This window comes from Scatophagus argus, chromosome 17 (assembly GCF_020382885.2).
Source record: "Scatophagus argus isolate fScaArg1 chromosome 17, fScaArg1.pri, whole genome shotgun sequence".
Taxonomy (NCBI): Eukaryota; Metazoa; Chordata; class Actinopteri; family Scatophagidae; genus Scatophagus; species Scatophagus argus.
The window spans coordinates 21,486,868-21,514,215 of record NC_058509.1 but is presented as its reverse complement, the minus strand read 5'-3'; the positions used below and the strand labels follow the sequence as shown (position 1 = coordinate 21,514,215).

General features: G+C 42.4%; 1 protein-coding gene across 5 annotated transcripts in view; it reads right to left on the bottom strand.

The window, feature by feature from the left end:
- Positions 1–27,348, bottom strand: part of arhgef1a (Rho guanine nucleotide exchange factor (GEF) 1a) — a 63,862-nt gene that overhangs the window by 15,377 nt on the left and 21,137 nt on the right. For all 5 annotated transcript variants that reach the window (XM_046417060.1, XM_046417063.1, XM_046417062.1 and 2 more), the window contains 8 exons: positions 27,127–27,236; positions 23,546–23,689; positions 22,892–23,142; positions 22,598–22,723; positions 12,904–13,021; positions 12,289–12,365; positions 2,465–2,636; positions 44–120 (listed from right to left, as the gene is read on the bottom strand). In XM_046417060.1, the coding sequence (XP_046273016.1) occupies positions 44–120; positions 2,465–2,636; positions 12,289–12,365; positions 12,904–13,021; positions 22,598–22,723; positions 22,892–23,142; positions 23,546–23,689; positions 27,127–27,236 (1,075 nt within the window). The remainder of the gene's footprint in view (positions 1–43; positions 121–2,464; positions 2,637–12,288; positions 12,366–12,903; positions 13,022–22,597; positions 22,724–22,891; positions 23,143–23,545; positions 23,690–27,126; positions 27,237–27,348) is intronic.

Below are 27,348 nucleotides of genomic sequence, written 5' to 3'. Positions count from 1 at the left end.
GCTGTAGTTCTGTTCATTTGAGCAATAAAAGACATTTTCTTACCAGACATGGAAAGATGTACCTCTGGTCTTTCTCCTGCAGAAACACGAGGATGTCTGTCATCAGCAAGACCTGTATATCTACACACACAAACACCAACAGACATACATTCCTATATTACCAACAGTGGCCTATCAGGTCACACCCTCCAAGTGTGGATGTTTGTTTCTGCTCATTTTGAAAATAAATAAATAAAATAAAAAATAAACACTTTTAACTCCATAATATCGCTGCAAATGTGCTTTTTAATTTTTTCAAAGGAATTGCCGGGAAGGGGATTGAATCTCTGAGTCATGTCTACCTATGAAAGAGGAGACCTCTACACAGTGGGCCTATGTCTACCCATTTTTTCACCCAATGAGCATTTGTTCATTGCTTATTATTATATTACTATAAAATATTGTTATTTCTTTCAAAGTGTTATAAATAATCTTAATATTATCAATATTTAAGATAATTAATATTATCAATATTTTTCCAGTGGGCCCAACATCTGCAGGAGGAGTCAAAGGGGTCCGGTGCAGTGTGGATCGGGTGGCAGTGAGTGCTTGGTTCGCATTGGCAACAAGTCAAACTTGGACTCAGTCAAGGTTGCCCTTTGTCACCAGTTCTGTTCATAATCTTTATGGATAGAATATTTTGGTACAACCAAGTGGCAGAGGGTGTCAGATTCGGTGGCCTCAGGATTCCATCTCTGCTTTTTGTGGATGATGTGTTCCTACTGGTGTCATCAAGCAGTGACCTCCAGTTTGCACTGGGACAGTTTGTAGCAGAGTGTGAAGTGGCTGGAATGAAGATCAGCACCTTTAAATCCGAGGCCATGGTTCTCAGCCAGAAAAGGGTGGATTGCCCTCTCTGGGTCAGGGGATAGCTGCTGCCCAAAGCGGAGTTTAAGTATCTAGGGGTCCTGTTTACGAGTGAGAGTAAAATAGAGTGGGAGATTGAAAGGTGGATCAGAGCAGCGTCTGCCGTGATGTGAACGCTGTCTGTCATGGTAAAGAGAGAGTTGAGCTTGAAGTCGAAGCTCTCGATTTACTTGTCAATCTACGTTCCAACCCTCACCTGTGGTCACAAGCTGTGGGTGGTGACTGAAAGAAAAAGATTGCTGATGCAAGCGGCCCAAATGAGTCAGCCTTAGAAACAGGGTTAGGACCTTGGAGGGGCTCACAGTAGAGCCGCTGTTTATCGCATTGAGAGGACCCGGTTGAGGTGGTTTGGGCATCTGGTTATGATGCCTCTGGGACATCTCCCTGGGAGGGTGTTTCAGACATGTCAATCCAGGAGGAGACCCCGGGGCAGACCCAGCACCCAATGGGATTATATCTCTCGCCTGGCCTGGGAACATCTTGGTATCCCCCAGACAAGCTGGTGGAAGTGGGAGAGGACAGGCCCGGCTTCACTACTGAGGCTGCTGGCTTTGCAACCCAGAGACAATATTAAGCGATGAAGGTTGTAGGATATAATATTACATTCTACCAGCAAGAACGTCAGTTCAATTCAGCTTATTTATATACCGCTGATTCACAACAAAAGTTATGGGGTGAGAGAAGGAGCACAGAAATAGAGATGTGTAGCAGCAGCAGCAATAAAACCAGAAGTATTGGAAGTATAGATAATGATAATGATGAAGTATGAGTGCTCTCCTTTTGGTGCTTCGTGTGACTGTTTTGTTACTCATCTTGACACATTCTGCAGGGTGAACAACATCTACAGCCAGTGTTGAAGCCAATACACTGATTTGTGTTTTATTTATACCGTATCATGTTTATTATAATAATGATGGTGTTGATGATATACTGTTGATTATGTTGATGTGATATGACAGAAATGCAATGATGATGTCAGCAGGGCGTCAACTTTATATATAGATGTCACCTGAGGACAGGTGTGGTGTTTTTTGGCTAGAAGACGGAAGGGCAAACAATTTTTCAACCGCATTTCGCAATGAAGCGAGTTTTCTGTTTATTATGAGTTCTGATTTATTTTGCTGATTATTAAGAAGAAATAAAGGACCGATTGTGACATGAAGAAAGAGTGCAGTCAAATACAACAAGTCTATCTGAGTATACAGTTTACATAGGCTCAATATACATTTGTTTCAAAGCAAAAGTGGAATTGAATTAGTCATATATCATGAGAAAAAACTAAATAAAAACTAATACTATTTTCTTCTACACAGGTGACCTGGTGATAATGCCTAAGTATAGTGCCTATCTTTAATTGTACTGTGAGATCAAGCCCTTCTTTGAGGAATTCCTCTGTCTGATGTGGTCTTTCTAGTAGCTAATAGTGATTTTTGATTTTTAGTATTTTCACTTTACTAAATGTGTAACACCAAACTAAGCATATAGGATATTGCACTTACAGCACTACATACTGATCACCTGCTGTACACACAGACTTTACTTCCACAGTGTTGTGTACCTTTGAGTCGGGAACCTGGGGTTTTCCATAAAAGAGTCCCTTCATGAATGAGTCTCCGGCGGTGCAACTCTCCAGGCTTAAAAAGTCCACCATCCCTTACTCTTGTTTCAGCCCGTGGGTCCAGCTTTGCGTGAATCTCTTGCAGCCGCTGTGTTTTCTCTAAGTCCTCCATCTGCCAACCAGAATAAAAGTCATCCTCCATTTGAAGTACAAGTAAGATTATTGATGATCACAAATGAACCTAAATACAACCATGATAAAGTATATGTACACATCATTTGTTATCTCGAGCAATTAGTCTTTGTATAAATAAATTACAGACATCTCTATGTTGTCTAGATGAATTACACAAGTTCTCAGAACTCTGTCTGAATTTTTGACATCAGATTGAAATTTACCTTTACATGTAACCCCTGGGGCTCCTTTCCTCTCAGACAATGAGCTGGGGACTCATTTCAATTCAATTTTAATTCAGTTTTTATTTAAAGTGCCAATTAATAACAAAGTTATCTCAAGACACTTTACAAGTGTGTAAACAACAAAAAAAGTAGAATCAGAGAGAAACAGGTCCCAGCATAAAGCCCCACAATGAGTAAGCATTTGGCAACAGTAATGAGGAAAACCTTCCTTTTAACAGGCAATAACCTCGAGCAGAACCAGACTCATTGTAGACGGGCTTCTGCTGCAACCGGCTGGGAGGGAGAGGGGGGAGAGGAGGGACAGGGAGATGGAGAGAAAAACAAGAGGGTAAGAGGAGAGAGAAGGAGAGGCAGAGAGGAGAGATAGGGAACTGGAGAGGGAAAGGAGAGAGGGAGAGCAGAGGAAGGGAGATGGAAAGAAAAATGAGACGCAGCAACATGCTCCGGAAGTGTTAAAAAGAGATGGAGCACAAGTGCTCCGGGGAGAGGGCGAATTAGTGTTGTATAGCTGATGGGACATGATGAGTGAATTCACTTGCTTTGAAAGCTCAGTGTCTAAAGATCTCCTCCAACTATCTAAACCTATAGCAGCATAACTAGGGGCTGGTCCAGGCAGAGCCTGAACCAGTCTTAACTATATGCTTTGTCAAAAAGGAGGGTTTTAAGTCTACTCTTAAAGACAAGGTGTCTGCTGCCCCGACTGATGCTGGTAATTCCACAGCAGAGGAGCTTGATAACTGAAGGCCCTGGTGCCATATCTACATTTGGAGATTGGTGGTATTACCAGTAAATTTGAATCTAAGGAACGCAGCACCCTAGAGGGCTGATATGGTCCAAAGAGATCAGTGATATATGATGGTGCCAGACCATGCACGGTTTTGTAGGTTAGGAGGAGGATTTTAAATTCTACTCTAAATTTTACTGGAAGTCAATGTAGAGAGACCAACACAGCAGACATGTGATCACGCCTCTTAGTCTTAGTCAGAACACGAGCTGTGGAGTTCTGAATGAGCTGCAGAGTTCTGAGGGACTTTTTAGAACATCCTGACAAAAGACAGTTACAGTAATCCAGCCTGGAGGTAACAAAAGCATGGATGAGCTTCTCAGCAGCATCTAAGGGAAGGACATGCCTGATTTTTGCAATGTTACGAAGGTGGAACTAGGCAGTCCTTGAGATTTGTTTTATGTGCGTGTTAAAAGACAAATCTTCATGAAAGCCAACATCCAGGTTCTTTACAATAGTGCTTGAGGCAGGAGCTAGTCCATTATGAAAGGCTACATCATTAGCTAAAGACTGTCTAAGATGTTTTGGATCAACTAGTAGAACCTCAGTTTTGTTCAATGAAGTTCAATAGAAGAAAGTTGTGGGTCATGCAGGACTTAATTCCTGCAACACAGGATTGCAGTTGTGGTAGCTGATTGCTTTCATCTGGCTTCATTGATAAATACAATTGGGTGTCGTCAGCATAACAGTGAAAATTTATGTGAGTGCTGATCACATTCCCTAGTGGGAACATATAGATTGTGAATAGGATCAGACCAAACACAGAACACCATGGCTACCCTAAGTGTGCATGGACGAGTTTTAATTTACATGTACAAAGTGATGTCTGTCTGATAGATAAGACTTGAACCAGCTTAAGGCAGTTCCATTTATACCAATTTGATTTTCTAGTCTTTGTAAAAGAATCTGGTGGTCAACAGTATCAAATGCAGCACTGAGATCCAGAAGGACAAGTACTGAGACACAGCCCTGATCAGAGGCCATTAACAGGTTGTTGGTGACTTTTACCAGTGCGGTCTCTGTGCTGTGTTGTATCCTAAAACCTGACTGAAAGACTTCAAATAGGCTGTTATTACGGGGATACTCGCACAGCTGACTGGCGACAACTTTTTGAAATAAAGACCAGGTTGAAGATAGGCCTATAGTTTGCTAAAACCCCTGGATCAAGAGTGGGCTTTTTTAGTAGACTTTTAAAGGCTGTGGGACATAGCCTGATGTCAGGGACAAATTAATAATGTCTAGTAAGGAGGTGCCAAGTAAAGGGAACACTTCCTTAAGTAACTCAGTAGGAACAGGATCTAAGAGACAGGTTGTGGATTTAGAGGAGGAAACGACAGAAGCCAGTTGTTGAGGGCTGACAGGAAGAAATGAGTCCAGGTAAGTATCTGACTCAGTGATTATCTCTAATGCGGCTGCACTGATGGACAAATTGTTAAAGGTGATGCTAGTAGCTCTTGAATGTTATCTCTAATGGTTACAGTTTTTTCATTAAAGAAGTTCATGAAATCACTGCTACTGAGATGTGGAGGAATGGATTGCTCAATAGAGTTATGACTCTGGGTCAGCCTGGCTACAGTGCTGAATAAAAATCTAGAGTTGTTCTTTTTCTTCTTTGAGTGATGAGTAATATCTGGCTCTGGCTGTACGGAGTGCTGCCCTGTATGTTTTTAGACTATCTTGCCAGGCCTGATAGAATTCATGCTTTTTTATTGAACGCCATTTCTTCTCTGTGTCGTATTCTCTGCTTTAACTTGCGTGTTTCCTGAGTGTACCATGGAGCAGAACTTCTTCTAGTTACAATCTTTTTAGACAGAGGCACAATTAGGTTACACATGCTGTGCAATGAGCCTGTAAAGCTATTGACAAAATTATCAGTGTTGTAACAACTAGGGGTAGTGCACGAGTCCCCTGACACATTGAGCCTGGGTATTATACTGAGAATCGACGGAACTGCTTCCTTAAATTTGGCTATGGCATTATTAGACAGACATCTAGTGAGAGTGCTTCTGCTCGGTTGTGTGGAATCCGCTAAAATAAAATCAAAAGTTGTTAATTGGTGGTCATGTAGCAGGATGAGATGCCCTATCCTAGAGCTGGGTGGGTGAGTGCATTGCCTGGCTCTATGTATGTATGTGTTTTTATTAAGAATGCTTTTAAACCTTTTTTAATGAAGTTTTGTATTTTTCTTTGAACAGAACCATGTCTCTTGCCTCTTAAGTAATGGACCTGAGTGCCTTGCTTGGTACGTTGCTTATTATTTCCTTGGGTGCAAATCCCAGGGTGGTGTTGTCAAGCTTCAATCATTAACCTCATCAACCCATAAGTAAATCCCCCTCCCACTCGTGTGTGTCGCCGCAGTCAGACAAAACTGAGTTCTCAGGAGAGAGTGTTAAGTGTTCAATTTCAACTCCATATGCTAATACAAGGTCAAAGGTGTGGTTGAAGCAGTGAGTGGGTTCATGAACACATTAACAGAAGCCAATTGTTTCTAGTATGGAACTGAATGCAGTAGCCAAGCTATCTTTAACTACATCTACATGGATGTTAAAGTCACCAGTAACTATAACTTTATCTGTTTTAAGGACCAGACTTGACAAGAACTCAGGAAATTCAAATAGGTATGGGCCTGGAGGGTGGTACAATACAGAAAATAAGACTGGCTGACCTGTCCTCCAGGTGGGATGAGATAGACTAAGAACAAGGCTTTCAAATGAATTATAACCTGTGTTTGGTTTAGTAAAGATGAACACGAATCAAAGATCGCTGTGACCCCACCTCCTTGACCAGAGCATCGACAGGAACTGGATATTCAACAATCCACATTTAATTCTCCTGTCCGGAACAATAATAGTAGAGCGGCTAATTTTAATTCAGGGTTCAGTCAGGGTGTTGGGATGCTGATAAAATTGGCCAGACTTTTTTGGCACAGGGATTATTGTTGCTGATTTTAGGCATCGCGGGATGACTGCCTGGGCCAGGGAAAAGTTGAAGATCCTGGTGAAGGTGGGGGCGAGCTGATAGGCGCATGCCCTGAGCACCTTGCCCGGTACTCCGTATGGGCCAGCAGCTTTCTTGGTGTTCACTGCCAGGAGCACTATCCTGACATTGTGCTCCTGTACAGTGAGTGGAGTGGTGCAGGAGCCAGGTGGGGGGGCTGGAGCAGATGAGTGTTGCTGAGATGGGTTGAAGTGGGCCAAGAAGCAATTTAGCTCCTCTGCCAGTGGCGCACTCAGGTCTGCTGTTGACGCATCACAGCCTCTGAAGTTTGTGATGTCTTGTATGCCCCGCTACACCTCCCGTGTGTTGTTGCTGGACAGGTGGGACTCTATGCGCATTCTGTGGTCCACCTTGGCTCTTCTTATTCCTCTTTTCAGGTCGGCTCGAGCAACTCTGTACAGAGCTCTGTCACCTGACCTGAAGGCAGTGTCATGGGCCCTGAGGACTGTGCGGACCTGGCTGGACTGTGTTTGTCCACAGTCACATTTCTGATGCAGAACTTCTCTGTTTCTCTCCAAGATCCTTGAGAAAGCAGTTGCCAATCAGCTCTGTGACTTTCTACATAATTATAGTTTATTTGAGGATTTCCAGTCAAGTTTTAGAGTTCATCATAGCGCAGAGATAGCACTGGTCAATGTCAGGAATGACCTTCAGATTGCATCAGATGATGACTTTGTCTCTGTAATTGACACCATTGACCATCACACTTTATTGTATAGATTGGAACATTTAGCTGGCATTAAAGGAACTGCATTAAGTTGGTTTTAGTCCTATTTATCAGATCAGTATAATTTTGTTCATGTTAGTGATGAATCCTCCATACATACAAAAGAGTTCCACAAGGTTCTGTGCTCGGACCAATGCTACTCACCTTATATATGCTATGTTGGGGATATTATGAGGAAACACTCCATGCAATTTTCTACTTCAAACACAGACACAGACAAAACTGAAGTTATTGTGCTTGGCCCTAAACATCTTACAAACAAATTATCAAATGATAAAACTATCCTGGATGGCCGTACCTTGGCCTCCACCAATTATTTTTGATCAGCATGTGTCCTTCAAGTCACACATAACACAAATTCCAAGAACTGCCTTCTTTCACCTATGTAACATTGCAAAAAAAAAAAAGTCTAAGCCTAAGCCAGAATGCTGTTGCATATACTCACAAGAACTTGAGATCAAATTTCTCTCACGGCTGCTCTATACTCATGCCCTTAATGGCCAGGCACCATGATGTCTTAAAGAGCTCGAAGTATCCTATTATTCAACTGGATACATACATACAGTGCGCATGCGTCGATACGTGTGCAGCCTGTTACAGACGCTCCCGATCTTTCTCACTGTTTTCTACTATTTTATTATTTTTTCGCGACTCCTTTTACTTTCTTTTACTCTGGACTACACTGTTTTACTATCTACCACACACCAGGAAAGTTGTGTGTCTTTTTGGTGTTTTGTTCGTCGCTGAGCTACACTTTTCGGAGCGGCGATGAAACTCCTCGCTGCCCGCATTGTTTACACTCGGGATCAGCTGATGGACCTGAAGCCGGCCACCGCTCCAGGGAAAACACCGAGAGTAATCCCTGCTGAATGCTGGATTAAAACGCACAGGGGATGCAGGGGAAATAAAAAGTTACGGAGGAAGAGGGAAGCTTTGAAACAGCGGAGGCTTATGACTAGAAAGTTTAAGCCGTGTCTCCCCTCTATCGTCATGGGAAATGTGAGGTCACTCGGGAATAAGATGGACGAACTGACGGCACTGTCGCAGAGTCAGAGGGAATACCGGGAGTGCAGTTTGATGTGCTTTACGGAGACATGGCTGCACCAGGACATACCCGACGACAATGTGACGGTAACGGGCTTCCATACGGTCCGTGTGGACAGAGACTGCGCTACCAGCGGTAAGCACAAAGGGGGAGGGCTTGCCGTGCTCGTTAACAACCGGTGGTGTAATCCAGCTCACATCACGGTGAAGGAGCGCATCTGCAGCCCGGATGTGGAACTTTGTGCCGTTGGACTACGTCCATATTACCTGCCCAGGGAGTTTTCACATGTTGTCATGGTAACTGTTTATGTTCCCCCCTCTGCAAACCCCAGCAGGACATGTGACACTATTCACTCTGCAATAGCCCGGATACAGACTCAGCACCCGAGTGCATTCATTGCAATCTCGGGTGATTTCAACCATACTAACCTAGACAAAACACTCCCCACTTTCACTCAGTTTGTGAACTGTCCTACCAGAGAGGGAAGAACAATTGATCTGCTGTATGCAAATGCAAAGGACTGTTACAGCTCTTCCCCCCTCCCCCCACTAGGCAGGTCAGATCACAACCTGATCCACCTCTCCCCCTGCTATGTGCCTCTCGTAAAGCGTCTGCCTGCAACTTCAAGGACTGTGAGGAGATGGACAGACGTGGCCAATGAGACACTCCAGGGCTGTTTTGAGGTGACAGACTGGCAGGCACTCTGTGAGCCCCACGGCCAGGACATTGATGGGCTCACGGAGTGCATCACTGCCTACATAAACTTCTGTGTGGACACCATTGTCCCAACCAAAACTGTAAAGTGTTACCCCAACAACAAGCCGTGGGTAACCAAGGACATCAAAGCCATCCTCAATGACAAGAAGAGGGCTTTCAGAGCAGGCAATAGGGAGGAGGTGAGAGCTATCCAGCGCACCCTGAGATCAAAGATCAGGGAGGCAAAGGAGAGGTACCGGAGGAAGCTGGAGTGGAAACTCCAGCAGAACAACACGAGAGAGGTGTGGAGTGGCATGAGGACCATCACAGGTTACGGGCCAAACAGAGGAGGAGTTGATGGCAGTGTGGAACGGGCGAATGAGCTGAATCAGTTTTTTAACAGATTCGACACAGGGACCCCAATTCACACTTCAAACGACTCCTCAGCAGTACGGCTGCAGCAACCAGCCACTCCAGCCTCTCTCCCTCCACCCACATTCCATCTGGATGGCCTCGCTCACACCTCGTCCCCAGAAGCCTGGGTGGACCACTCTCACCTGGGTACCACAAGCACTCCTCCCCCACCCATCACCCCAACGATGACCTTCACAGCTGACCAGGTGAGAAGACAGCTGCAGAGACTCCGTGCAGGCAAAGCTGCAGGCCCAGATGGTGTGAGCCCCAGGGTCCTGAAAGCATGTGCCCCCCAGCTAAGCGGAGTACTTCATCATGTCTTCAACCTGAGTCTGAGTCTTCAGAGGGTCCCCGTGGTGTGGAAGACGTCATGCCTCGTTCCTGTCCCGAAGACGCCGCGTCCCAGCGACCCCAAGGACTACAGGCCTGTGGCCCTGACGTCACACATCATGAAGACCCTGGAAAGACTCGTCCTGGAGCAGCTCAGGCCCATGGTCCAACCGCTTCAGGATCCCCTTCAGTTCGCCTACCAGCCCCGCCTTGGAGTGGACGATGCCATCATCTACCTGCTGAACAGAGTCTACACTCACCTGGACAAGCCGGCAAGCACTGTGAGAATCACGTTCTTCGATTTCTCGAGTGCGTTTGACACCATCAGGCCGGCTCTGCTGGCTGAGAAGCTGACAGCGATGCAGGTGGATGCCCCACTGGTGTCCTGGATCGCAGACTATCTGACGGGCAGACCGCAGTACGTACGCCTGAAGTGCTGCCTGTCAGATGAAGTGATCAGCAACACCGGGGCTCCACAGGGGACTGTCCTCTCTCCCTTCCTCTTCACGATTTACACCACAGACTTTACGCACTGCACAGAGTCCTGCCATCTTCAGAAATTTTCTGATGACTCTGCAGTGGTTGGGTGTATTACTGGGGGGGATGAGAGAGAGTACAGGACGGTAGTGGACAACTTTGTCACATGGAGCGGGAAAAACCACCTACAGCTCAATGTGACAAAGACCAAAGAACTGGTGGTGGACCTGAGGAGGACTAAGGCTCCAGTGACCCCTATCAACATCAAAGGGGACACTGTGGAGGTGGTGGAACAGTACAAGTACTTGGGGGTGTACTTAGACCACAAACTGGACTGGTGCAAGAATGTGGACATGGTCTACAGAAAGGGCCAGAGCCGCCTCTACTTTGTGAGGCGGCTGAGGTCCTTCAACATCTGCAGGACGATGCTGAGGATGTTCTATGAGTCGGTGGTGTCCAGTGCCATCACATATGCTGTTGCCTGCTGGGGCAGCTGCCTGAGGGTGAGGGACACTAACAGACTCAATAGAATCATCAAGAAGGCCAGCCATGTTGTGGGAGAGGAACTGGACTCTCTGACAGTGGTGTCTGAGAGGAGGATGTTGTCCAAAATAAGAACTATACTGGACTTTCCCTCTCACCCTCTCCACAATGTGCTGATGGGCTACAGGAGCTCGTTCAGCAACAGACTCATACTCCCACGATGCACCACAGAGCGACACAGGAAATCATTCCTGCCTGTCGCCATCAAACTGTTAAACTCAGCACTGTGATGGACACACTCACTGTATATATACAATGTACATATTGGTTTTTTACACATGCACATACCTGGATTTTAAATTTTCTTAAAAATTTGAATACAGTTTTTTGTAAATACCTGTACTTTGAGATTTTAGTTTTGTTTATCCTATCTTTATTAAGTTTATCCTATTTTTTATACTCTGCACTTTTCTCCTTTCTTGGTCGGGAATACTGCATGTGCAATGTCTGTAAAAACAAGAATTTCCCTCCAGGGATTAATAAAGGAATTCTGATTCTGATTCTGATTCTGATTCTCTACACTCCCAGGATGCAGGGTTACTTGTGGTTGCTAGAGTCTCCAAGTGTAGAATGGAAACCAGAGCCTTTAGTTTTGAAGCTCCTCTCCTGTGAAGCCATCCTCCAGTTTTAGTCTGGGAGGCAGTCACCCACTCTATGTTTAAGAGTAGACTTAAAACTTTTCTTTTTGATAAAGCTTATATTTAGGGCTGATCTAGGCTAGCCCCTAATTATGTTACCATAGGCTTAGACTGGAGCTTCTCTCTCCTCCTCTCCCTCTCCTTCTGCACACATTCATGTCCCATAAATGCATGTTAATGACTTGGCTCTTACGCAGGAATCTCTTTGCTTTCTTATCTCACACGTTCCATCAATGAAGGTTGGATCTACTGCTGTAGACCTGCTTCTTGACACTGACTATTATCATTTATTCATATTTCTACATTATTATTAGTATTGTTGTTGTTATAATTGTTATAGTAGTTACTGTTTTTTCCTTGCCACTGTTGTCAAGTGCAACCACATGGGAAAATGTTGGGTCTCTCAGACCTGGAAAGAACTATGAAATAACTTTTGTCATGATTTGGCACTATATAAATAAATTGAATTGAATTAATATTCTTAATGTCTTAATGTCCAGTGTCTTCATTTGGGTTCAGCTTTACACCCAAAATAGAACATCATGCATGTTGGGTTCTCTATAACAATTTAATTAAAGAGTTTGGTCTAGACCATGTCATGAGACTAGACCTAGTCATGAGATAACTTCTGTTGTGAATTGGCACTATATAAATAAACTGAATTGAAAATTGAATTGAAAATGATGAGTTCAAAAATGCAGCAACAAAACCTTTTTAGAATATGACCAATTCAGAACCCAAAATCTTAATGTACCTGTTGGTCTATTGAACTAAGAAGTTCTCTGATCATTGAAAGAGCCTGGGTCAGAGACGAAACTTCTTCATCATCATCTGGAAAATAAACAAATAAACAGAATTACTGTGAAAGTACAAGAACAGAAGGTTAAACAGATACATTATAGACAGAATAATATTAATCACCATAATGCATCAGTTTTATAAACTATTAAAATGCTAATAGGCAGACTAAAGGACTAAAGAGTTTAATGATTGATCCTTGTCCTTCTTGGATCAAGCATTTTATGTGCCATACCTTTTTTTACAAAAAAGAAAGTGTCGATAATAGTGGTGCAGCATGAAAAAGAATGACAAAAATGTCTTATCCATGTCAGAAAGTAGAACTGTTCTCAAGATGGTGCAATGTGTCAAAATGTAAAAACTACACAAACATGCTGTCAAAAGCTGTTAAATACAAGCTTACTGAAAGTCATGTTTTGTCGGGTTTTCGTACCTATTGTTTTCTGGTTTTACACTGTTGTGTGAAACTAGGCCTGTAAATGTTTTCTGAATGTACAAATGTGCATTTTTTTTTTAATTTGCAGTGAAATTCTATAGTTTCATTAAAAAGAAGTGGACTGGGGTGATGCACCAGTGGTGTTGTCCAGAATGCGCTGGATAAGGACAGGATACTTGGAAATCCGCTGAGTCACCAATAAAATGCACTCCTGAATACCATGGCACCGCAGTAAGGGTCCTCGACTCACCCGCTGGCCAGAGACAGTGAGATAGAGAGAGAGAGGAGAGAATGACAAAATTATCCTGTCATTTCTTTGTCAATTTGTCAGAAATTACTTTAATCTTTGAGAATATAAAAAAAGACCACTGTTAAATGACAAAAAGATAAGTAACACAAAGTAACTGGAAAAACCAGAAGTATCTTATAGATTTACTGATTCAGGCTGCTTTAGAAAGAATACAAAATGTGTGGATACTTCAAATCAGTTGAATCCCAGAGAGCCTGGAAAAAAGGTCCTTCGTAAAGCCAGAACAGCTTATTATTCATCATTAATAGTAAAACAACAACAACCCACATTTTCTCTTTAACGCTGTAGCTCTTATTCCTGCAGCTCTTAGTAGTGAGGACTTCATGAGTCTCTTCACCAATAAAATCACTAACATTAGAGAAAAAATCAATAAAGATCTCCCCACAATAGCCAATATTGCCATCTTTAGAAACCTCTTTTAGTCCTACTCCATCTCTGGACAGCTTCCTGCCCATAGATCTCCCCGAGCTGACCTCCAGCATTAACAGATCTAACCCAACTACATGTCTCTTAGACCCCATCCCAACTAAGCTCCTCAAGAACGTCTTTCCCTTAATTGGCATTTCCTTCTTAAATCAGATCAACTTGTCTTTAACAACAGGTTATGTACCACTGGCGTTTAAAACTGCTGCTTAAAAAACCTTCACTTGACCCAGACATCTTAAGAAACTATAGACCGATATCCAACCTCCCATTTTTGTCTAAAATACTTGAAAAAGTGGTTGCAAGTCAGTTAACTGATCACCTACACAGGAACAATCGATTACACCATCTTCCCCATTCATTGACTCCGCTGTTTTCCCGCTGCCCACTAAGGAAATCAAACTGATTGCAACAGATTAGAACAACGCAAAGTAAGAGGCTTATGTGATTCAACATTTGTGATGTGTTCTTTACTCGTTAGTGCTAACTGTGGTTTGTTGTTGACCATATACATTTGACATGATTACTGGATTATTTACTGAGCCCTTGAGTGACATTATTGTATGAGGATTTCCAACAGAGGTCGAACTGATACAGACTTGAACTCACAAGGTCGCGTCAAGCCAAATACTAAGTGTTCAGTTGTGATCAGCTGTAGGCACATCCTGTGAGTAGAAAGGCTGTGCAGGGTCTTTTAAGACAGCATGACACATTTTAGGGTTGTTGGTAGCATGAACTCATAATCAAATCTGTCCTTGGCTAAAGCAGAATAACTCTCAGGTGATGACTCATTTGGTAAAACCGAGCTCTGCTGTCTTCAAATAAAAGAGTTATTAGAACTTATTTGAGGGGCATCAGGTGGAAGAGACTAGAATGTGTTGGGACTAACGTCAACTGCTTTTTTGTCAGAGAGTCAGCAGGTGTCTTTGTTTCATGTGGGTTTGGATCAAAATGAGATTGGATGTATTCACTTGTTCTCTCCATTTTGGCTTCCTCTGATGGACCTGACTCATCTAACAGAACACAATTTTTCATTATATCTGCCACTTCCTACACAGCCACCTCGGCCTTGGCAACTGCTGCCTCTTGACATGCAGCAAGTACATTGAGCTCTGCATCTTTCTCACAGACAGAGTGAAAACTGTACTAGAAATTTAATGGACCATCTCATCATCTGACAACACCTCCTCTGCTGGTGGTGGTAAGCATCCTAAATTACTTTCTGTTGTGTGTTACTGGTGTTACTACCAGCTCTGTATTGCTCTTTAATTTAACCATTGCTTAAGTTGTTCTACCATCCACTACAGCTAGTAATCTCACATTGTCACTTTGAACACCTGTTAGAGTCAAACACCTACTCACTTACTTTAGCGATTTTCACTCTAATCTTGAAATCGTTTAGCGTTCATTAAACTCTGCTAGCTAGCCTAACCTGTTTATTAGCGATGACTTATCTGTCTCCCTCTCACTCTCCTTCTTAGTGTGTCACAACCTTAGCTATATCTCAGCCTCATTTAGTGAAAATGGTAAATGTAATAAATATAGTTTATTTGTAGTGCTGGAGGTGAGACTTAGTGAATTAGAAACACAGCCCTGCACCATGGAAACAAAGTCATTAGCTGCTGTAGGTAGCCAGCCCCCACAGTGGTGCAGTGGTTAGCACTGTCGCCTCATAGCATGAGGGTTCCAGGTTCGAATCCCGGTCTGGGCCCTTCTATGTGGAGTTTGCATGTTCTCCCTGTGCCTGTGTGGGTTTTCTCCGGGTACTCCGGCTTCCTCCCACAATTGGCTACTCTAAATTGTGAGAGTGTGTGGTTGTTTGTCTTTGTGTGTTGGCCCTGCGATTGACTGGCGACCAGTCCAGGGTGTACCCCGCCTCTCGCCCATAGTCAGCTGGGATAAGCTCCAGCTCTACCGCCCGCTACTGACGGATAAGCGGTATAGAAAATGGATGGATGGAAGGTAGCCAGCCCCCATTAGCCAGTGCACAACGATCTAGTGTAGCTCTTTCTAGCCAGCCCCCGGTAGCTCCTGAGCAGCTGGGAAGGCTGGGTGACTGTACAGAGGAAGCATAGTCATAAGTACAGATCTCTATCATCGAAAGCTGTACTAGTAAATGAATTAAGATTAAATTATAATATAGATTTATTTTGATTAACAAAAATCTGGCGTCAGCCAGAACAATATGTCAGCTTAAATAAATCCACTCCCCAAGTCATATTAATACTCACATTCCTCGAGACACCGGCCGAGGAGATTGCAGCCATTTTTGACTATCATTCAGTCTAAAGTCAACTACCATTCATTTGAAAGCCTTATTCCTTATTAGTCTTTCACACCCAACCTGGAAAACATTACAACCAATTTTTATCATTGTAGTGTACCATGCTCCTGGCCCATACTCTGAATTTCTACTGGAATTTTCAGAGTTTCTACCAAGTCTAGTCCTTAAAACTTATAAAGTTATTATTGTAGACGATTTCAATATCCATGTGGACAATGGTAATGATAGCTTTTGCACAGCATTTATCTCTCTATTAGATTCAATCTATTTCAGTCACACCCTTGACCTTGTTTTGACATATGGCATGGAAGTAGGACATTTAATAGTCCTTGAACAGAATCCTCTTTTATCTGACCATTGTTTATTTATATGTATAACTTTTGAGTTTGGATTATTTGACTACATACAAGTACTATACTACTACAAGAAAAAACACTTACTCTAGATACCTGGCTAAATTTAAGGAAGCAATTCTATTGTTCTTTACTTCATTACCATGTCCTGGTACTGCAGAACATTACAACACTATTGACTATTTTGTGGACAGTGCTGCAAGCTCATTAAGGACAACAATCGACTCTATTGCCCCACTAAAAAAAGAAACACAAAAAGCAAAAGAGATTAGCACCATGGTATAATACCGAGGCTCGCAAATTAAAGCAAAATGCTCAAACACTTGAAAAGAAATGGCATTGCTCAATATCACTCAATCTGGCAAGACAGCTTTAGATGATATAGGAAGGCTCTATGGACTGCCAGAGCAGCCTATTACTCAAAATTAATTGAGGATAACAAGCATAACCCCAATCATATTGCTATCGAGCCTTGTATCTTTTTTAAACATTAGAGACAAAATTCAACACCTACTGACCTCAGCTGATACTGATCTACCTTCAAACACTGGAACCTTAGTAGCGGCAGTACAACCAGATAATTATCTTGACTGCTTTTCTCTTCCTACCTTCATCAGTTAAATTCACTTATATTTTAATCTAAATCAGCAACATGCCTATTTAGACCGCAAGGTGAACCACGAAAAGTCTTACAAATTGATTTCCACTCCGCAGTCCTTTGGCTACACAATCTTTAGTTCATAAAAAATAACAAGTCTTGTTAAGCTAACAGCAAAATGTTTGTCGCTAAAAATCCAGTTGATTCTCTATGTAGAGGCATTAAATGCAGAACTAACTCCTTCACAGTGTAATAAGATTTTGGTTTGCGAGTGGTGGCACGGTTCAATACGTGATCGTGCTACACCAATACTCGCTTTATGTCAAGAGAACCGCAACATGGCTGCCACCAAGGTTTCATCCAGCAGTACTGACGATGAGGAAATCACTCAAACACAATGCTTTTGTGAAGTCCACATATATGGATAGATGTGCAATCCCTAGCTGGACAGGGTTCCATACACTGCTTCAAGGTGAAAATACTCTGCAGAAGTCAGCGTTGTATTATCTTCCAGTCATTGAGGCCTCACCAACAGAGGTGTCAACAGTCAACACTATTCTGAAGCTAAGTGTCCAGATTGCTGAGCAGCTAAAACTTGATCATATAGTTTTAGTGTTTGACCAGCCTATATGCCAAAGCACAGCAAATCCACTGGAAGAATAATGACTTTAGTGATTATACTATTCACCCCTTATATGCTCCCCATCGGTGATATTGTTAGGAAACAATTCATACATTTTCATTGTTATGCAGATAACACACAATTTTACTTGTCAGTGAAACCAGATGAAACAAATCATAAAAACCTGGATGACTTGCAATTTTTTACTTCTAAATTCAGACAAAACTGAAGTTACTGTCCTGGGCCCTGAACACCTTAGAAACAAATTATCCAATGATATAGCAATGGTAGATGGCTTAGCCTTGGCCTCAAGCCCCACTGTAAGAAATCTAGAGTTATCTTTGATCAGGACATGTCCTTTAACTCACACATAACACACACTTCAAATACTGCATTCTTTCACCTCTGCAATATTGCAAACATTAGACACATTCTGAGTCAGAAAGATGCAGAAAAATTAGTCCTGTAACTCCCTTATATCAGACAGCCCCAATAAGTCTCTAAAGACTCTTCAGCTAATCCAGAATGCTGCTGCACGTTTACTCACAAGAACCAGCATGAGAGATCATATTTCTCCTGTACTGGCTTCTCTACATTGGCTACCTGTAAAATCGAGGATAGAGTTTAAAATTCTTCTCCTCAGGTATAAAGCCCTGAATGGCCAGGCACCATCATATCTTTAAGAGTTGATAGTTCCCTTTTATCCAACCAGAACTTTACGTTCCCAAGATGCAGGGTTACTTTTGGTTCCTAGTTGTTCTTTGTCACTGTTTGCAAGTGCTTGCTCGAGGGGGAATGTTGGGTTCTCCATATTACCAAATTTAATTAAAGTTTGGTCTAGATCTGCTTTAATTGGAAAGTGTCATGAGATAATTTTGTTGTGAATTGCTGCTATATAAGTAAACTGAATTGAATTGATTTCACAAAACACAAAATACAATAATCATAATTAGTTCACCATAAGAAACATTTCATGTCAATACATGCAAATTAAAACTTTTTAATAAACAAATAATATCACTTTTTATGCAAATAATGCAATTTGAACTTGAACTTGAACTTTCAACTTACAACATTGTCTTTCATGTTTCACCACTCATTGACACACCTGTTGAGAAACCAACTCTGGTAACTGGCAGCTCTACAGTGAGAAACGTGAAGTTAGCAACATCAGCGACCAGTCAAATGCATTCCTGGGACCACAGCGGAAGTTGGATCATGTTTTTGGATGGAGCAGCTCTTATATCTAGGGACTGAGTTTCTTCATAAACTAAAACCATGACAACCCAGACTTGAAACCAGAAGGCACATTCGCAGTCCTATATGCCTCTCTGCACTTCCACTGGAACAATTATCCACCCAAAAAAACAGAGACTGTGTTTGTTCCCCGACCACCTAAATTAATTACACCAAATACAAAACAAGGAGTTTTACATTAAAACCCAAAAACTATAGCACCACATTTCAAACAAATAGGAGATTTAAATGTGGACTCAACATTAGGCCTCTGTCATCTGTTTTAGTAAAAGGTTTAATATCAGATTACGATATAGATTATTTTGTTTTACTGAAACCTGGCTCCATACCAAAGAATGAAATTAATTAAATGAATCCACGTCATATTAGTGCTCAAGCTGAAGCCATTTTTGAAAGCTTTGAAATTAAGTCCTTATAACAAAATAATTATTGTGGGTGGTTTTAATATTCTGTTCAAGATTCATCACCTCCTAATCTCAACTGGTAGTGACCTACCTTTGAACACAGAAGCCTTGGAAACAACTGTAGGACCAGATAATTATTGAGACTGCTTGTCTCCCATTGACCTTCACCAAATAAACTAATTTATCTCTTCATCTGAACCTCCAAAACGTCTCTTAGACCCCATCCCAACTGAGCTGCTTAAAGAAGTTTCACCCTTACTGAGCATGTCCATACTAGATATGATAAATCGGTCTCTAATAACAGGCTTCATGCCACAGTCCTTTAGAGTACTTGTATTCAAACTTTTCCTCAAAAAGCTTGTTCTTGATCCAGAGGTTTTGGGCAACTATAGACTAATATCAAACCTTCCCTTCCTCTCTAAGATACTTGAGAAAGCAATTGCTAATCAGGTATGCCACTTTCTCCAAAATGATAGTTTATTTGAGAATTTCCAGTCTGGTTTTAGAGCTCATCACAGCACAGAGACGGCACTGGTCAAAGTCACAAATTACTTTCTACTTGCATCAGTCGAGGGTCTCGTCTCTTTACTTGCTGTTGGACCTTAGTGCTGTATTTGATACTACTGACCATTAAATTTTATTAGACAGTTTGGAACAGTTAATTGGCATTAACAGAACTGCATTAAGTTGGTTTCAGTCTTATTTATCAGATCAGATCTAACAAAAGTTAGTTCGGGAGCCCCCCAGAGTTCTGTGTTTGGACCAGTATTATTCACCTTATGTATACTCCCCATTGGTGACATTATTAGAAACATTTTCATTGTTACACAGATGACACACAAATATTTATCAGTTAAAGCAGATAAGGCCAATCAGCTAACCAAACTTCAGGCTTAAAAACTTAGATGACTGGCAATTTTCTATTTCTAAACTCAGACAAAACTGAAATTATTGTGCTAGGCCATAAACATCTTAGAAACAAATATCTAGTGATACAGCCTCCCTGGATAGTAAACCTTGGTGTACAGCCACCCTATAAGAAATTATTTTTCATCAGACTATGTCCTTTAACTCACACATAGCTTGAATTTCAAGGACTGCATTCTTTCACCTTCGCATCATTGCAAAAATTAGGCACATTTTGTCTCAAAAAGCAGAAAAACTAGTCCATGTATTTATTACCTCCAGGCTGTACTATTGCAACTAACTGTTATCGGACTGCCCCAATAAATCCCTAAAGGCTCTCCAACTAATCCAGAATTCTGCTGCATGTGTACTGACAAAAAGTCATATTAGAGATCATATTTCTACTGTATCGGCTTATCTACACACTACTTTCCTTTTTGATAAAGCTTTAAGCTGGACTAAGCTGGTCCCTAGTTATGCTGCTATACGCTTAGACTCCAAGGGGACCTCCCATAATGCCCTGAGCTTCTCTCTCCTAGTCAAATTCTCCTGCCATACACCTTCATGTCCCATTAATGCAGTGCTTCTCAAATAGTGGGGCGCGCCCCCCTGGGGGGGCGCGGTGCGATGCCAGGGGGGGCGCGTGTGACCCTGGGGAACATGCTTTTTTGCCGTACTAGAATAAAGTGTAATTGCACATCCACTACAGTAATTGGCAGTGGCGCTCTCATTGTCAAAGTGTGCGCAGAGAGTATTAGCTCTATGGTGTAGCGGCTTTTTTGCACCGAGCAAGCGGTATGAAGTGCAGTAAACGAACCCTTAAGAGACAACATGAAGAAATTTTTAACAGGGATGAAAAGAAAGGCGGAGAGAGACGAAGATAATGAGACAAAAGTAACTCACCCGAAAGCTAAGACGAGGAAATATGACGAAGCATATGTAGCGCTTGGCTTCACTGTGACTACAGTGGGAGACGAGGAAAGACTGGTGTGTTTACTGTGTCTAAACATGCTGGCAGCGGACAGCATGAAGCCAAATAAATCAAGGCGCCGCTTGAAGACATTACATCCCAATCATGCTGATAAGCAGCTGTGTGAATGCTACTTCAGTAAACCAGCGAGCACTGTTAGCATCATATTATTACATATTATTACATATTATTACATATTATTATTACTATTATTTATAGTAGGCGCGAATTGTTTTCTTCTTGCTAGGGGGGGGCGCAACAGAAAATAATTGATTAATGCATGTCACTAACTTGACTTCTTTTCCATAGTCTTTGGACTTTCTCGTCTCACCGGTTCCTATGGATTGTGTTTGGACCGCCTGTTGTGGTCCTGCTTGCCACCAACTGCTGTTACTACCACCTGTCATATTTCTACATTATAATTATTATCATTGCTGCTGCTGCTGCTACTACTACTACTACTATTAGTATCATTATTATTATTGATGATATTGGGTTTTTATCATTGCAATACTTATTACGGCTGTTGCTACACTGTCGCCAAGTGCTTTCCCATGGAGGTTTTGTTGGGTCTCTCTGCTCTAAAAATGAAGTTAAATAGTTTGGTCTAGGCCTACTCTAATTGGAAATTATCATGAGACAACTTTTTTTGTGATTTGGTGCTACATAAATAAATTGAATTGGATTGAAATAGTGTTTACAAGGTGGATTGCATTGCATGCAAAGGACCATGAGCATGTTCAGCATGCTTCCTCCAAAATGGCAAACAATGAAAAACAGGAAGTAACATTCTATTCTTCATTTCAAAATAAAACCTTTTTCAAAATAAAAGCACCTTAGTTTTATGCCTTAAGGGCAACACATGATGTGTCTGAACAGAGCCCAAAGGATACCAAACGACAACACCCACTCCAGCCACAGTCTGTTCACCCTTATGCTGTCTAGCAAAAGATACAGAATTATCCACTAGGATACTGTCTAACTTCAGGTCAGCCATCCTCTGCCCTATATGATCACTATAATGATGTGTGGACAACTTCTTGAAGACATGTGGACTAATAAGTGACTCTGATCTTTTCCAATCTTTAACTTGGATCTCATTCAACCCATGCAGTGTACTGGGTGAGCATCTCAAAGGCAGTTAGAGAATGATGTGAATGAAAAATGTGAGATTCATGTGTCCACTGTGTCATTCAAAGGACTCATTGAGCCAAACAATGAATACCTGCAGGCAGAGCAGGCTTTCTACAGCTGAACCATCACTTCAACAAAAATAAATTAATTAATTAATTAAACAAAAGAAACAAGAATGGTCTCAGCATGTAAAAGCCATGTTTAAACATCACCACACTGAAATGAGCCAAAAGTTAAGTTGTTTCGTAAACAAGAGTCAGTAAAAACAAATATAAGAACAGACAGAGGAGAGGATTTGAAAGAAAACAATAAAATATTCAATTCAAACATGACTCAGTATTGAATAAATGGTGAGCCGGTGTTCTTCAATAGCAACACACAGAAACTAAAGACTAAAGACCAAACAGCCAAAGGCCGCATCAGAGACACTGCTGTTGGGGGCTATTGATGGGGCTATGGAATACAGAGTTAATGCATGAATAAATTAGATTAGGTGTAATTTATTTTCTCATTTGCAATGCATCACTGTTTATTTTAGTGTGTTTTTAATTTTTTGTGTGCGTCTCACCCGTATGAAGCACTGAAACCTCTTGTCTCTGGCCAACAGTTCCTTGTAAAATTTGACAGCCTTCAAGTGGCGGCTACAGAACTCAGCGTAGGTCTTCCGCATGTCATCTGCACACTGGCCTGAAAACTGACAGAAGAGCACATACACATGTTGTTTTGAGAAGCCTTTCAGATCTGGTATCTCTTGGGTTGTCAAATATTTGTTATACAATTATTGTGGAGTAAAAAAAAAAAAAAAATCCATGAAAGAAGTAATTTGAATTTTTAATTAAAAAAACATCTTCATGGCTATCACCTGTTCTAGGAGTATGTCTCCCAGTTGGTGAATGGTGAAGTTGCGGCTGGATCCAGACTGCAGGCTATTGTTGCGTCGCAGGAGAAGTTGTGCCAGGAAATGGGAATGTATCCTGATCAGCTGGTCCAGACAGGGAAACATGGCATACACAGTGCTGGGTTCCAGTTGAAGCTCCTCCAGCATACCCTGTCGAAACACCCTTTCCATGATATACAGTGTTCGCATGTGGTGCAGCTCTGTCTGAATCAGCTCTGAGGATACATATCCACATCACACACACACACACAAAACAAAATTGTGCAGAATTATGTAGTAGTTAGGCATTGAATGCAAAGAGAGTAAATGCACTTCTTATATTTTTTCAAAGCAATCTGGTCGCCAGTCTATCACAAAGACAGACAACTGTATATACACACACTCACACCTAGGGTAATGTAGAGTAGCCAATTAACATAATGTGCATGTTTTTGGGATTGTGGGAGGAAACCGGAGTGCCCGGAGTAAACCCACGCAGGCACAGGGAGAACATGCAAACTCCACACAGAAGGGCCTAGACCGGGAACCTGGAACCCTCTTGCTGTGAGGTGACAGTGCTGTATATCCAGCAATACATTGAATGTCTGTAGTATGTGGGGAATAATAAGTTCCTTTCACCATAGATGACATCCTGCCTCTTGATGATGTTTTTGCGGTGTGTCTGCAAGTAGCTGCTTTCCACCGCCATGCTCCATGAGTCAGCCTTAAAGTCCTGGCACTCGAACTCCATCTCCTCCAGTACTGAGGTATAATAGATGTCTCCTAAATAAGAGAAACCCATCAGCATAGAAAGATCACAGTAACAAATGAATTAATATTAGATTATAATATAGATTTATTCGGTCTAATCGAAACCTGGCTTTGGCCAGAAGGACATGCCTAAATGATCAATTATATCAATACACACACTGATTGAGACACGGGCCGGGGAGGTGGAGTTGCAGCCATTTTTGACCCAAGACCATCACCCAGGATCATTCAATCCAATGTCAGTGTGTACATAAAGCCACTCACTGTTTCAATCACACTCTTAACCTTGTTTTGACACATGGCATTGAGGTAGAACAATTAATAGTCTTTGAACAAAATCCTCTTTTATCTGACAATTGTTTAATAACTTTATTTGCATTACTTGACTACATACCACCCAGAAAAAACTCCTATACTAGATACCTGTCTGATAGTGCTTTGGCTATATTTAAGGAAGCAATTCTATTGTCATTTACTCCAGTATCATGTCCCAGTACTGCAGAACATAAAGAAAAGTCTTTTGTCAATGTCAATTGTAGTCCCCCTCAAATGGACAATTTTGTGGACAGTGCTGCCAGCTCGTTAAGAACAACAGTTGACTTTATTGCCCTGCTAAAAAAAAACCACATAAAGCAAAAGAGACTTGCGCCATGGTATAATAATGAGGTTTGCATATTAAAGCAAAATGCACAAAAACTTGAAAAGAAATGGTGTTCCCCCAAACTCACAGAATCTCGCTCAGTCGGACAAGACAGCCTTAGATCATATAGGAAGGCCCTACGGACTGACAGAGCAGCCTATTACTCAAAATTAACAGAGGATAACAAGCATAACCCCAAGTTTCTGTTCAGCACTGTAGCCAGGCTGACAGAGAGCCATAGTGCTATCAAGCCTTGTATCCCTGTAACGCTCAGCAACAATGACTTTATAACCTTTTTTAATGACAAGATTTTAATCATTAATGACAAAATTCAACTCAATTCAAATCAAGGCAGTTTTTCCTTGCCACTGTCGCCAAATGCTTGCACATGGGGGAATGTGTATTATAAAATTTAATTAATGGGTATGATGTAGACTTGCTCTCATTGGAAAGTGTCGTGAGATAACATTTGTTGTGAATTGGCGCTCTATAAAAAATAAACTGATTTGAACTTAGCATGAAGTATATTTTCTGATTACATAAATTGGTATATTATACATAGTAGCATACTCCCTGAAGGATGCTGAGGGAGGCCTTTCCATGGTCAAACAAGCAATTCAACTGTCCATATCATGTCTTGGTCTGGACACTGTCCCTCATGAGACTGCTCCCACTAGTGCTTTTTTCAAATGCACTCCACAATCATCTGCCTTCATAGTTCCATTCTCCATGCCATATGCAGACAAGCTTCAATGATGCTGGCAAGGCCCCAAGGCATTCCTCCACTTCCCTAATAATTGTAACTGCTATGAAGGAAGCCACCTTCTACAGTCTAGACTGGAATGCACAGCAACACTGTGCACTGCAATGAGTCTATTTTTTATATATTAGAAGGCAGTTGATTCCCTCTCCACTGTTCCCTGGAGAGTGAGATGTGTAGAAAGTGTAGCTTATTCATAGGTTTGGGGTCGAGGCTAAGTGAGAGTTAGAGGCCCGGTTCCTTAGCGGTTCGAAAGAAGCGTAGTCCAAATCAAGGACCCGTGGTTCGCCACCAACCGCTTCATGTATCTAACAGCTTTTCCCCACTCAGCGACACACCCGCTGAGAAACCGACCCTGGTTATTGTCGACTCTGTTTTGTGATATGTGAAGCCAACACCAGCGACCATAATCAAATGCATCCCGGGGTACGTGTACGTGTATGTGTAGGCCCACTATCCGCGAGAGGTTTCAGTGCAATGTGGTTTGGGCGACAGCTGTGGACGGGGATCGTGGCCCCCAAATCCTGGACAAACCTCTGGCTATGGGGACATGGAATGTCACCTCACTGGGGGGAAAGAGCCTGAGTTTGTGCAGGAAATTGAGCGGTACCGGCCAGAGATAGTCGGGCTCACTTCCACGCATAGCCTGGGCTCTGGAACCCAACTCCTGGAGAGAGGCTGGACTCTCTTCTACTCTGGAGTCGCCCATGGTGTGAGGCGGTGAGCTGGTGTAGGCTTGCTTATAGCCCCCCAGCTCAGTCGCCATGTGTTGGAGTTCTCCCCGGTGAACGATTGGGAGGAACGTCCTCCCCGATCTGAACCCGAGGGGTGTTTTGTTGTTGGACTTCTGTGCTAGTCACAGTTTATCCGTAACAAACACCATGTTCATGCATAGGGGTGTCCATCAGTGCACATGTCACCAGGACACCCTGTGCCAGAGGTCAATGATCGACTTCATGGTCATTTCATCTGGCCTTCGGCCATATGAAAGAAAGAAAGATGAAAGTGACATATTTTGAGTGAACCATGTTCTTCACCTCCATTGTGGAAGCTGCTGCTCGGAGTTGTGGTTGTAAGGTCTCTGGTACCTGTCGTGGCGGCAATCCCCAAACCCGGTGGTGGACAGCGGAAGAAAGGGATGCCGTCAAGCTGAAGAAGGAGTCCTATCGAGCCTGTTTGGCTTGTAGAACCCCAGAGGCAGCTGACGGGTATTAGAGGGCCAAGCGTGTGGCAGCCCGAGTGGTTGTGGAAGCAAAAACTCAGGTCTGGGAGGAGTTCAGGGATGCCATTGAGGACGACTATTGGTCGGCCTCGAGGAAATTCTGGCAAACCATCCGGCGCCTCAGGAGGGGGAAACAGTGCCCTGCCAATATTGTCTACAGTGAAACTGAGGAGATGCTAACTACGACTGGGGATATTGTCGGAAGGTGGAAGGAATATTTCGAGGATCTCCTCAATCCTGCTGATGCGTCTTCCGTCATGGAAGTAGAGGCTGGGGACCATGAGACAGATCCACTCATTACCCAAGCTGAAGTCACTGAATTAGTTGGGAAGCTCCTCAGTGGCAGAGCACTGGGAGTGAATGAGATTCGTCCTGGGTACCTTAAGGCTCTGGATGTTGTGTATGCACGAATGTTACCTAGTAAAACAGTGTATTCTTTTCAGATGTACAAGAACATATCTTCATAAATTGCCAAATACATAAATAAATAAACTGTCTAGCAGTGTAACTTCCTCCACCACTACATGGTGATCAGAGGCAAGTGAAAATGACTGTTTTAAAGCAACAGCAATGCACTGGAAGATGCAATGAAACAGAGCTGCAGTGCATGTAGTCTTGTGAAAACACAATGGTAGGTGGACAGGTGGACAACATTTTCTGTTTTTGGAAACGCAGATTTAACAGAAACTAATTCATGGCATAACAGGGTTTTTTGTGACACTGGATTACAGTGGATTGTTTTAAAACTAACATTACAGTCACTATCAATGTCTTCTGAGTTCCCAGACATTGCTATAATGGTAATAACAGTTTGAATATTCTGATACCGTCATCAGTGAGAGACTCCACTGACATAGCTCTGGTCCTGAAGCTCAGGGAGTCTGTGGACTGGGACAGGATCCTGCGCAGCCCCAGGGGAGAGTCGTCATTCAGGGTGCTACACACACACACACACACACACACACACACACACACATTGGTATTTTGTACTAACTATTGATCTTATTATTTTAAGGTCAGTACTAACTACTGTTACATCAGCTCACGCC